At 43.7% G+C, this 13965-nt stretch overlaps 1 protein-coding gene across 1 annotated transcript in view; it reads left to right on the top strand.

The window, feature by feature from the left end:
• myo15b (myosin XVB) overlaps positions 1–13965 on the top strand; it is an 81915-nt gene that overhangs the window by 35036 nt on the left and 32914 nt on the right. The window contains exons 30-39 of the mRNA XM_044178562.1: positions 3165–3334; positions 3467–3539; positions 3629–3811; positions 3906–4015; positions 6182–6249; positions 6533–6617; positions 9202–9234; positions 9379–9459; positions 9950–10053; positions 10211–10444. Coding sequence (XP_044034497.1) covers positions 3165–3334; positions 3467–3539; positions 3629–3811; positions 3906–4015; positions 6182–6249; positions 6533–6617; positions 9202–9234; positions 9379–9459; positions 9950–10053; positions 10211–10444 — 1141 coding nt within the window. The remainder of the gene's footprint in view (positions 1–3164; positions 3335–3466; positions 3540–3628; positions 3812–3905; positions 4016–6181; positions 6250–6532; positions 6618–9201; positions 9235–9378; positions 9460–9949; positions 10054–10210; positions 10445–13965) is intronic.

Genomic DNA, 13965 nt, shown 5'->3' with positions numbered 1-13965 from the left:
CTGTGGCTTGGTGGTAGAGCGGGTTAGATCCCGGCTTCCCTCAGCCTACATGTCGAAGTGTCCTTGGGCAAGACACTGAACCTCAAATTGCTCCCTAGGGCTGTGTCTTCAGTGTGTGAATGTTAGTGACTGATCAGTCAGTTTCTTTGTATTGATGAGCACCTGCCATCAGTGTATGAATGTGTGTGAATGGGGTTAATGTGATATGTAGTGTGAAGCACTTTGAGTAGTCGGAAAGACTAGAAAAGCGCAACTGCCATTATTTAACTGAAATCACATCTCCAGCTCCATGAGTCAGAAGATATTTCAACTATGTGACTTTACAAAAAAGAAATAACACAATCTTCCTCTCAAAAATGAACATTTGAATAAACAATAAAACACTCCCTTATTCAATACAACACATGTAAGGTTTTGCCGCTTTGCCGCGTCTTACATGCCCTGGTATGACCAGTGGCTTATAGTGGCTAATGTTAGCTAATAGCAAACTTAGGATGTTGCTGTGAAACTGACATTACTGAGTCACTTCGATGGTTATGAGTCTTCTCTACTTGTGTTACTGTTACACTACATTTTATCCTGTGATTGTCACTTTGGCCACAAGCTACATAGGCTCACTTTCAAGCTGCACTAATCAATATTTTTATATGAACAATGGAACAACTTAAGGTGCATGCAGCCTGGATGCGAATACGTATGTCAAGTCACAAGATTCTATTAATTTTCTAAGGAGAGCAGGCGATCCAGCCACGCAGTGGTGTAATGCAGGCTATATGCGTAAATGGGAGGTTTAGCCAAGACCCCTCTTAGGATACGACCAACCTGTTTTGCTATGCATCATGGACCTAGCTGCTAGCGCAAGCTCCGAGAAGAGGGTGAGAATGCGACGATCCCTTCTCCACCACCACCTCACTGTCAGCCTACCCCGTGGAGGAGGCCCATGCATGCGATCCCAGAAGAGAACCCTGCAGCAGCACCGCAGGAGCTTGATACGGTTCCTGAAGCAGCAGCACCACCGCACATCGGGAGCCCAACCCTCAATACGACACCCCCACCTTCACCGCCGGAGACCTCTGACTGGGTTCTACCTCCTCCTACACCATCTCCCCCCCTCGACTGGCCCTCTTCTTCTTCTTCGGTATCCTCAGCTCCAAGCGCCTCACCACACCCCTATCCCAAGAAAGAGGACGAACCTGACGGGGTGCTCTCTGACCTATTTGTGAACACGGTGAGAGCCGTGGTGGTTTGCCTGTCAGATCTGAAATCTGTAACGGCTGTCAAATTGATCACCCGAGTCAGTTACAACACGAATGTCTGTTCAAGATGCCAGATTATTTTTTCCAATGGCACTACAATGAGTTGACGAAACGGCTTTGGACGGATCGGATGGAAATGGAAGAAGTTTGGAAACACCAGGACTCTTCCTAGAGCTGGCCACCCGGCCAAACTGAGCGATCAGGGGAGAAGGGCCTTAGTCAGGGAGGTGACTAAGAACCCAATGGTCATGCTGACAGAGCTCCAGCATTTCTCTGTGGAGAGAGGAGAACCTTCCAGAAGAACAACCATCTCTGCAGCACTCCACCAAACAGGCCTGTATGGTAGAGTGGCCAGACAGAAGCCACTCCTCAGTAAAAGGCACATGACAGCCTGCCTGGAGTTTGACACCTGAAGGACTCTGAGACCATGAGAAACAAAATTCTCTGGTCTGATGAAACAAAGATTGAACTCTTTGGCCTGAATGGCAAGCATCATGTCTGGAGGAAACCAGGCACCACTCATCACCTGGCCAATACCATCCCTACAGTGAAACATGGTGGTGGCAGCATCATGCTGTGGAGAAGTTTTTCAGTGGCAGGAACTGGGAGACTAGTCAGGATCGAGGGAAAGATGAATGCAACAATGTACAGAGACATCCTTGATGAAAACCTGCTCCAGAGCGCTCTGGACCTCAGACTGGGGCTAAGGTTCATTTTCCAACAGGACAACGACCCTAAGGACACAGCCAAGATAACAAAGGAGTGGCTACGGAACAACTCTGTGAATGGGGCATGGGGCATTTGGGCATGAACTCCTCTACCAGGGACTCTCAGATGGCTGCAGCCACATCTTTAACGGAGACGGCCACTATGCTGTGACCCACATGATAACTGAAGGCAATGTTCCGCAGTGAATCACCAGTTGTAAAATACCTGAAAATTCAAAATGAAGCATATACATTTTTTATATTTTTCTGTATGTAGCCTATGGTGCTATTCAAAGAACCATAATTGATTAAGGCTGTAGAAGGGTATAGGCTATATAGACTGTGTATTAGGTTAATTGTTAGAGGGTGGTGTTAATTTTGAACAGAGTAATAAGATAATAACAGACTAATAAGTTAACATTAACAAAGTCAGTCTTTTATTAGACACTGACATTTCCTCCCATTTCCAGCTCACAAACAAAATATATCATAGCATATGACAGCACCTCATCATAATAGCAAATCATAGTTTATGCTACTGGTTACTACGCTATTAACATTACCAGAAGACAACTATCAATGCATTTTACCGAAGGCAGATAGCCAGTCTATCCTTGTAATCCTGGGTCCAACCCTGGATAGAAGGTTGTCATTGCAATTGCATCCTCGTCAGTCTGAAGGACTGCTGAAACAATACTCCATCCAGGTGACGCTCCAGTACCAATTGATATTCTCCCCTGATGGCGAGTCTGGAGAATTGGATGGATCCAATATCTTCATTGGTAAAGAAGTGCTACAGCAATGATCTTCTTCCTGCAATCCATAAAGACAGGTGTGGTTGCTCATGTAAACTCAACTTTTTTATACTCAACTACCCCGCCAAATAGTTCTAATAAGACCGGCAAGACATGTAGGGAAAATATAAAACAATCTGCATGACGGCATCGCCCACCAGCTGGAGCATTTAGTGGTCTGGTGCATCCAGATGCATCCTCGCTGGAGGCAGTCAAAAAAGCTCAGTAACACCAGTACTGGGTTTTTGAAAAAAATGTTAAATGACGGTAGGAAAGGTGTGGACGTGTGTATACTGCCACAAACCTATAGTGTGATTTACCATTTTGTTACTATACCCTGTCTGAAAAACACTTTAAACCACTTTATCTGTTTGTATATGACTCAGTGTACAGTATTTCTTGTGCAGGTATGTGTCTGACCATGGTCCAGGGGAGTACCGCTCATTGTGCCAACACAAACTGCTGACATCTCTCCAGCTCCCAGCTCCCACTGCCCGCATCTACCCCCCTGTCCAACTAGAGTGGACCACCAACCAGAGGAAGGGCACTATGCTGCTGGATGTACACACCTTCAATGGTGAGACTGACTGAAGTGAAATTCTTTAGAAAAACTTTATGATGAAATTGGACCAATTTTCTTATTGGCAACTCCAGTGTAAAAATATCTGCTGTTATAAACCCATAACAAGCCTTTGATATATTTTCTCAGATGAAAAGCTGACAACTGAAGTGGAATCATGGACCACAGGAGAGCAGCTGGCCTCATGGCTTCTTCATTTCAGGTACTCCTCTACTTCTGAACATGCAGTGTATTTACCTCTATTTGGTAGTGGTAGTTTTCATACCTCTCCTGTGCATTGGTGTGCAATAGAGGTGTGTCGGAGGCGATGCAGGGCTGGACGGTGTCTCTTCTGACTGATGAAGGTTGGTCAGATCTGGTAGGCTCGGACTTTGTCATGGATCTTCTGGCTGGAGCTGAAGCTGAAGTGCTGCCACCACCAGGGACTCCATCCTCTTTAAACTCTGACTACCTGTTCAGCAGCCAAGGAGACAGGTAGAGCAGTGAACAACGGACTAGTTTTAGTGGCCAATCCAGGAAGAATTTGCTAAAACAGTGAGCATCTCTGTGTCTCTCTCTTTCGCTCCAGGATGCCAGCTACAGATCTGGATGACTTCATCCCACCAGCACCTCCCATGCAAGCTCCTGGGCTGCCTTCTTTTGAGGGAAGCCCCTGGGGAAGAGATTATCCACAGGAAGGTAGGTGTTACATTGTGAAATGTTAAGGTACCAGTATGCTTTAAATGAAATGCTTATCGGATCATCAAACAGCATCTTAAACCCCCTTCCACCACACCTTTCTGACGTCTGAATTGAGGGTGCTGTCAGTGGCCTGTAAGCTACTACAGAGGCGTGTCACATTAAAGATTAACATGGAGGCAGAAAAACTACAAGTTCCTCTGAATTCTTACAAATCAAATGTTTGGTGACACTTCAGATTTTTCAAGAGAGATGGAGATATATTTTTAATGTATCAGATCGTTGGCAATGCATCAAGATGCGTATCGCATCTGCCTCAGTGATAGAGATGCACATCCCTATTCGGTCACCGTTTCTTGCCAGTTTCACAATGTGTCCCTCTGCCCATTCTGTGGGTGTCTTTGCCTCTTCCCAAATTCTCCCAAAGAAGCCATAGAGCATGTCTAATGAGTTTATGTCTACTTTAGGTGGAATATTGTCAGGGCCTGCAGCCTTGCCAGTTTTCAGTTGTTTGATTGCAGCCTTTATTTCTGATTTTGTTGGTCTATCACACTTAATTTGTAGTGGTATCCTGGCTTTGGGAATATGTGGGTGTTCTGCCGGTGGTGGCCTGTTTAGGACTTCTTCAAAATGCTCTACCCATCTGTCAAGCTACGCCTCCTGGGTTGAAAGCAGTTGGCCCTTCTTGTCTGTAACTGGTTTATTACTATGTGGGTATGTCAATTTCCTTGTGAGGGTATATAACTCCTTCATGTTCCTTTAAGTCGCCACAATTTCTACCTCCTTGGCTATCTCTCCACCTGTGTTCTCTTGTCCCTCCTGATGCTCTTTTGCACTTCTTTGTGGAATCTGTTGTACTCCTTTTGTGCCAAAGCCTTTTCAGCTCTTGTTCTTGAGTTGTTCACTTTCTCTTTGAACTCTCTCATATATCATCTCATAATCATAACACCACAAATGAAACACAACATGATTATCTCTGCGTGGCACATCTCAACAGCTGGTCTATCAGTTACTCTGGATTTACTTTCACTGTTCCAAGTGACTGTGCTCACACTGGCTGACCTTCTTGGTCATGTAACTGAGACTGTTTTGAACTCAGACACAAATGTAATCAAGTGACTTTGCATTGTCCCAACTCAAGGCTCAATTACCAACTGGACAAAGCAGACACATGCTCCTAGAGGTCCTAGACCCTCAGAGCTCCTAAAGGCCACAGGCTTACAGTGTGTTTGGTTTGTGGTAATTTCATTCATTGCAAATTTGTTTGGCAACTCAAATGACAAGAGTTTTAAACTGGGTCCTGCTTTATTATCTGGTTCTGGGGCCCAGTTTTATAGAAGTATCATGGTTCCAGACAACAACACACATTGTATGTCAACTGGCTGGAAAAACAACTAAAACTACATAGCTAGCTAGCTACCTAGCGACACCCATGAAAAATAGCATCAGAGAAATGGCGACAAGCGTAAATGAGGTTGATGCAGCTGTACATGTTGTTGTAAGTTGACTAACAGAAATAACTGTGTGTAATTCTTGAACTGTCATGAAGAAATTTTAAATCTGCAGTAATTGATTTCTTTTGGCCACTGGGGGGCAGTGCAACAATCTGTAAACACAATGTTTACATATTGTCACCGTAACATTGATATGGCGAACAGTTTAGCAAAAAGCTAACTAATTACACATCCAGCAGATACAGAATAACATTAAGCATTTAGATGAAGCCGCATTTCTCATCACCTGACAAACAGAAGTCCAATTTTTATTCTCTTTCTACAACTCCTGAGAAAAATATCTGGCTCTTTAGCTGTAAATGCTCCATTATGTTCACTGGTGCTAACTTTATCTGTGTGCCGTTTGGTGCTGGATTAATGAACTGAAAAGGAAATTCAGACTGATTATTATGCTGTTGTATCAAAAACTAGTTTTACCTTTTTATGTAAGTTTATAGTGTGTTCACACAGTGCATATTCCTAAATAACTTTAATTTGTTTAGTTGAAGGTGACAGGATACATGCACAGTGCACACAGAGGTAGTAGTGGTGGAGGGGGTGTCAGTAGGGTTCCTCAGCTCATTTTTGTCCCAGGACCCACTAATGAGTAATTCCGACCATGCCCAGCCACATCCTTGTGTTGTTCTAATCTCTCTTCTCCACCTGTTTGCAGGCCGTGGTCGACAGATGGATGCCTACGTTGATGACTTGTTTGACCCTGTACTAGACCAAGGACCTCCAGTCAGTGATCATCAGATTTATTTTATTATTTAACCTGTAATTAATATAAAGGCTACTTTGCCTGTTCCTAAAAAGAATTAAAGTTTTATACCACAAGGTGTATTGAGCATGCTCAATGGTCTCAATGGATTGTGTATCTCTGGTTGTATCTTATTACTGAGTGTGTGAAGTCACTGGGTTGTGTTTCCTGCTGCCTTTCGAGGAACTGCACTCCTCCAGTTTGTGGCAGCTTTTTCACTCACAATGTAATTTATTACTCATTTGTGTGCGTGTGTGTATGTAGGACATGGAAAGAGTAGCCATGCTAAACCGCAGGATGAGAGGAGGAGGAGGAATTGGACCCATGCAGCCTGGCATGTATGGAACTGGTAGGAAAACTGGATCTCCTGCTCCATCCCCACAATACACTCCACACCATGTGGATTATAATCACTTAGTGTACAGTATAGTTGCATTAAAAAACATTCTTAAACGACCAACCTGAAAAAGTCTATATTTAAAAAAATGTTACTTGCATTATATTTCAAAAATAAATTTTACATGTTTTATTTTGTCCTCAGAACTGTTTTATCAGTAAGGGTCTCTGTCTCTAGTCTCTGCACAATATAAGTCAGTAGAGACTAAATGGCGCGAAATGACACGCAAAAAGCAAAAAAGGAGTTGTGATAACATACGAAATGACTTCAGAAATTGCTGTGTTATTCAGTCACTATTTGGTGATACCAGGCCTGGCAGAGATCTGCACTCTACTGAGTGCACTCTTCTAATTGTTATATACTGTTGGAAAGTACCAAAAAAATTGTGATATAATTATAGATCATTCTAGGCCTTAATCTCCCTACTGGTTTTCTGTTACTTTTATACTTTAGTCAGTATAATTGTGGAACAGGTATTAAATTGTGATATTAAACAGGTCTTAAAAAGCTGTAAATTTAACTTGGTGAACCCTGCAGAAACCTTGTAAAATTATAATTGAGATAAACAGTAATACAGTATACAACCAAGAATTAGAAATTAGAAATGCTACAAAGTATTGGGAATACTTTAATAATATTAAGATTTAAAGATATTAAGAATAACAGAATTACATTACTGCAAAGTAACAGAGGTAGCAGCACTTCATGTCTATGCCAAGTAGTATACAGTATACTGTATATTGTAGTATACAGTGCATCCGGAAAGTATTCACAGCGCTTCACTTTTTCCACATTTTGTTATGTTAAAGCCTTATTCCAAAACGGATTAATTCATTATTTTCCTCAAAATTCTACAAAACAATACCTCATAATGACAACGTGAAAGAAGTTTGTTTAAAATCTTTGCAAAATAATTAAAAATAAAAAACGAAAAAAATAAATTTAAAAAAATCACATGTACATAAGTATTCACAGCCTTTGCTCAATACTTTGTTGAAGCACCTTTGGCACCAATTACAGCCTCAAGTCTTTCTGAGTATGATGCTACAAGCTTGGCACACCTATGTTTGGGCAGTTTCTCCCATTCTTCTTTGCAGGACCTCTCAGGCTCCATCAGGTTGGATTGGGAGCGTCGGTGCACAGCCATTTTCAGATCTCTCCAGAGATGTTCAGTTGGCTTCAAGTCTGGGCTCTGTCTGGGCCACTCAGGGACATTCACAGAGGTCTCCCGTAGCCACTCCTTTGTTATCTTGGCTGTGTGCTTAGGGTCATTGTCCTGTTGGAAGATGAACCTTCGCCCCAGTCTGAGGTCCAGAGCGCTCTGGAGCAGGTTTTCATCAAGGATGTCTCTGTACATTGCTGCATTCATCTTTCCCTCGATCCTGACTGGTCTCCCAGTTCCTGCTGCTGAAAAACACCCCCACAGCATGATGCTGCCACCGCCATGCTTCACTGTAGGGATGGTATTGGCCAGGTGATGAGTGGTGCCTGGTTTCCTCCAGACATGACGCTTGCCATTCAGGCCAAAGAGTTCAGTCTTTGTTTCATCAGACCAGAGAATTGTGTTTCTCATGGTCTCAGAGTCCTTCAGGAGCCTTTTGACAAACTCCAGGCGGCCTTTTACTGAGGAGTGGCTTCTGTCTGGCCACTCTACCATACAGGCCTGATTGGTGGTGTGCTGCAGAGATGGTTGTTCTTCTGGAAGGTTCTCCTCTCTCCACAGAGAAACGCTGGAGCTCTGTCAGAGTGACGATCGGGTTCTTGGTCACCTCCCTGACTAAGGCCCTTCTCCCCTGATCGCTCCGTTTGGCCGGGCGGCTGGCTCTAGGAAGAGTCCTGGTGGTTCCAAACTTCTTCCGTTTACGCATGATGGAGGCCACTGTGCTCATTGGGACCTTCAATGCTGCAGAAATGTTTCTGTACCCTTCCCCAGATCTGTGCCTCGATACAGTCCTGTCTCGGCGGTCTACAGACAATTCCTTGGACTTGATGGCTTGGTTTGTGCTCTGACATGGTGTGAACTGTGAGACCTTTTATATAGACTGGTGTGTGCCTTTCCAAATCATGTCCAATCAAATGAATTTACCACAGGTGGACTCCAATGAAGTTGTAGAAACATCTCAAGTATGATCAGTGGAAACAGGATGCATCTGAGCTCAATTTTGAGTGTCATGGCAAAGGCTGTGAATACTTATGTATATGTGATTTTTTTCATTTTTTATTTTTATTAAATTTGCAAAGATTTCAAACAAATTTCTTTCACGTTGTCATTATGGGGTATTGTTTGTAGAATTTTGAGGAAAATAATGAATTTAATCCATTTTGGAGTAAGGCTGTAACATAACTAAATGTGGAAAAAGTGAAGCGCTGTGAATACTTTCCGGATGCACTGTATATACAAATGCATCTTCAATTGCAATGAATCTAACTGTAATGTTACCTATAAAAAGGGATTTTAACATTTCTCATCTCATTTTGGAATGAAATGTTTCAGTCTCTGTAAACTGTAATTAGAACTGATCATTCTGTTTTTCAGGTATGCCTATGACAATGCCAAGCTATCCTATGAGTAAGTGCAAAGGTTCATTTGTGTCACAGAGAATCAAATTTTTTTGTGTCCTGCTGGAGAAATGTTCTCAAACCTTGAATCTTATCAGAAAAAGTAACTATCTTTCAGTTTTTTAATCTTTGTTACTGTGTTGCCTCTGCTCAGGAATGCCGGTTGACCCATCAATGCCCTTCAATGGTGCAACTCCCATGATGCCAAACATGATGGCCTTGCCAACCATGCCAGGTAATCCCAGTATATGAACCTTTCATCCAGTTATATCAGTAAATGCAGAGACAACTAAAAATTTTACAGAGCTTATTTAACACCATGTAGGTTAAAGAAAATGAATCAAATGAAATACTTATGCACATTACTGTATGTGAAGAGGTTCTGGATGGATGTAATTGATTACCTGTCATTGATGTTAAATGTGTGAATTTATAACAAAAGCAACGACCCCACATAACCGCGCCAATTATGTATCTTTCCAAGTTTGCTCCCCCATTTTAAAACATAACTAGGCACCCATGGACACAAATATAGACATATATATTAGAAAGCAGAAACATGATTTGATATAAGAAGAAGGATATAAACATTATCGCCCCCACCCCCCAAAATCTGTGTCATAGTATATACATTGTGTGTGTTGTATGCTACTTATGTTCCTCTGATACGGATTTAAATGTAGCTCATTTCTACCTGAAAAACTGTCATATTCATCCCTACACAGCCATGATGTTGCCTCAGACTTCCATGCCTGCCTCGCCTGTCATTGACCCCGTGCAGATGGCAGCAACACAGCAGGCCCTCATCAATCAGCAGGCCATTCTCATGGTGAGGACAAGCACACTTAGCACACTATTCTTATAGCATGATGGTCAATTTTTTCATGCTGTATTTGCCCCTCCACCCATGTCTACCTTCCCTTACTCCATCTCCTGCCTCCCCTCCAACTCTATACTTTCCTGTCCTCTCGCTTCCTCCTCTTCAGGCCCAGCAAATGACCCTGCAGGCGATGACTCTGTCCCAGCAGCAGACACAGGAGCAGCAGCAGAAGAAGAAGGAGCAGGAGAGAAAGGAGGAAGAGGAGAGGCAGCGGAGACGAAAGTCCGAGCAACGGTCCAGGGAACGCTCACCATCCCCTCGATCTCTCTCACACCCACCTGCCCAGCCCAAAGCACCTGCACCTGCACCTCAACGCACTTCCAGCTACAGGCAGCCTGAGGTATTTCTTCATATAGTATATATTTTTGTAGTGTACTCCAATGCTGCTTTTTTGCACATCCTTATCTTACTATGTCTTACTATGCCTTTTTTGCTGCTTTCTTTCATACATTTCTACTAACTATCCTTATTTATGTTCAGGTCTATACCCTCCCATTTGGTTGTTGATTTCTTGTTGTTTATTGACTTATTTTATTCATTGTATTTATTTTATTTGTAAAGCGCTTTTCTAGACCCAAAGTGCCAAACAGACAGTGATACAAAACAAAAACATTCAGCGTAATTTAAATGACCAATGCAGGCTGAGTCTAAAGGACACTTGGAGTTGATGTATGCATAGGCAAAGAGGTCGGAATAGCACATAAGTATCTGAGTTTTCTGGCAACATTAGCATTGAACTTTCTAGGGCTATTCCCAGTTATTGTGGATAAGAACTGGTGAGGTGGTGTAGAGTTACATATGCCTATGGAGGTGGCAGTAGGCGCTCCTAACCACAAGCGGGAGCTAGTGAGGTTTGCAGGGGAGAGAGAGGTTTGCGGGTGGAGACCGAAAGTGACTTGGAGTGGATGAGGTAAGAGGTAGTCAGGTTGAGGGAGAGTTCCAAATTGTATAGAATAAATAGTCAGTTAAAGTGCGTGAGCTGTTGGGGTTGATGCCATCACGACAGAAGAAGGCTGGGTGTTTCCAGAAGACGTTAAAATTGTCAATAAAACCTATGTTGCGGACTGCACAGGTTGACTGCAGCCAGGTGTGGAGGCTAAGAGTGCGGCTAAAATGACCCACGCCGCGGATGAGTGGAGGGATGGGACTGGAGATAAAGATCTGTTTCCCGTGGACCGTGGGGGAGTCAGTTAGTATTTCAGAGGTCTGACTGGGAATGTCAGTGCAGCCGACATGGACGATAACATACTGGGCAAGGGGGTGCTTGGCCTCCAATAATGAGCGTGATTGGAGGGGAAGCGGTCGGTGGAGAAAATTGCACCTGTGATGACAGAATGGATGGAGAAGGGTGGACAGAGAGAGGGGCAGGAGCTCCTCTCGGTGCTAGTGTAAAGTGCGGTATGGAGCGATGAGCCCTGGAGCTGGAGGAGCGCCCAGGTACAGCCGGTGGAGGGATTTGAGGCGACAGTGAGCTGTGGGACCCACTCGACGGCAGGGGAGATGGAGGAGGCCGGGATTCCCCAGCCAGAAGAGGGAAGTCATGCAGGTTGAGGATGTCAAATCTATTTTCCAGCAGGATGTCATGGTTTGGAGGTGTACAAGAGGAGCGCCTCCCTCTCTTGCTACGAGCACCGACCAGGAACCAGGGCTCGTGGTGGGATGGAGTGTAGCTGGCCAGGGTGCTTTAGGTCTAGCCGTGAGCTGGACCCAGAATTTATCAGGGATGATGACCTGAGGAGGTGCAGAATCAGCAGAAAGACAGGGAGCGGTGGCATCAGACTCTCGGGCACAGGTTTTGTCGGTTTGTGCTAGGTCAAACACAGTGGTGTCCATGCGCTTCTCAGCTTCCTGGATCTGGTAGAGCGTGGCGATTCTCCGTTCCAACTCTGCAATCTTATCAGCAAGGCGATCGCAGCTGACACAGCCAGATGCAGAGGTGAGTGGAGCTATGGATTATAGATGAGGTGGCTGGGGAACAGAAACAGAAAGGAGGCCAGTACAAGAGCTGAACGTGCATAGCCATAGGTTAGCAACCAGTTACGGAGGGTAGCATCCGCTGGCAGGGATGGCTCAGGCACTTAAACGCTAGCCGCTACATGGTCAGTTAATATGTGCAACCAAAAGCCAGACACGGGGAAAAGCACAGAGCTGTACCTACACACGTGGGCTCCAGAATCTGAGCCCATCGCGCTGGTCAGGAGGTAGAGAGCTTAGCTGTGGCACCATTTGCCGGTGTTGCTTCGAACTCTGTTTCCCCGTTGAGATCTGTATCCCCCTAGCCCTGTCCCCATCCAAACAGCGAAGGAAGCGTGCATTCACAAAAAGCCGCCCCCCTGATCCTGTGCTCGTACCACTGAGGTACTACAGAGAGAGCTAAGGCTCAAAACCAACTTTTTCAGCGAGTTTTATCTGTAGAATGTTGTATTCTCAAAGTGAAAGGCAAATGTCATGACTGTCTACTTATATTTTGAAAATGGGGTAACAGAACCTATGATTGTTGCGTTTGTTGTCTTTATTAACACAACCAACTACTGTTATTTCTATCAATAAATAATATATTTGTGAGAGTTTCATTTTGAATATTATAGACATTTGGAAAAAATGTGTGCTCTTCACATAACTGATTTTATAGGCAGTTTTAGAACTGCGATTGTTCTCAAAAGGCACAATACCTGGATGTATTGATCATATCTCTCTTTTTGTTTTGTTTTTTCCCTTAACCGTTGCTTGGTTGACTGTCCCAACAAGTACACTTTCACCAGCAGGGAAAACGCTTCCTGACAGCTGAGAATATAAAAAAATATATATCATTAAAAATAAAATAATCCATACGTCACTGTCTTCATCATCTAAATGATTTTCTTATTGTCAGCAAATCCCATGAAAAGATCAAAACCAACAATATATTAGCTCAGCTCTCATTACTTTCAGATTTCCCTACCTTGTCTGTGGCTCTTAGCCCCAAGCCCATTGGTTCCTACCAAGGACAGAAATCTTTAAAAACAGCTCAGTAATTTCCTAAAACAGCTGGACACTGTAGTTTTTAACAAACGTACTCAAACAGGAGGAAATAGTGCATTTGTTGGGGACTATTTTTAGCTGTGGATTAAAGGTGGGGTATGCGATTCTGGAGAAATCCAGTACCATGACATAGAGCGAACAACGATGTAGCAAGTAATATAACTAACGTTAGCTAGGTTGTGGGTTAGCAAACTGTTCCTACAGTTGCAGCTGTGAAGCTAACAGCCAGAGAGGACGAGACGGTTTCCCAGAGCAGCACAGCAGCTCCAGACAGCGATGCTCACAACTCTCCTGCTACTATAGCTAACATCACAACAGCAGCATATCTTGGCAAACTAGAAAGTAAGCTGAATGTCCGTGGGCAATTTAACGTTACCTGACACACAAATCATGGCTGGAATGGCTGGAATAGTGTTGTGTGGCCCGGTCCGAGCCACTTTGTTTGTTTAGCATTTACAGAGCCAGGGTTGTGTACACACACCGTTTTTTTCAGTGCACACACAGAACGGACAGCTAACAGACTGTGAGGAGATATTCCCTTAATTTGACAGTCTATTGCATTAGAATCACATACCCCACCTTTAATATGCATTTGGTATTCTAGTGATTATTTCTAGCAGCATTACGGTGTATGCGGGATTGAGTCAAAATAAACGACAGTGTGTGTGTTCATGGTAATGAAGGAACATGTCACGGTGCGGCTCATTGATGTGCTTTTAATCGTTTTTGGACAACAATGGAGCTCTATGGCACAGAGGAATAAGATATATCAGGCTTTGGATACACACACAATACATGTTAGTAGGATGCATTCATTGCTGGTTTGGCCCTACACATGAA

The sequence above is a fragment of the Siniperca chuatsi genome, linkage group LG20 (genome assembly GCF_020085105.1).
Source record: "Siniperca chuatsi isolate FFG_IHB_CAS linkage group LG20, ASM2008510v1, whole genome shotgun sequence".
NCBI lineage: Eukaryota > Metazoa > Chordata > Actinopteri > Centrarchiformes > Sinipercidae > Siniperca > Siniperca chuatsi.
This window is presented reverse-complemented; position numbering and strand designations above follow the sequence as displayed.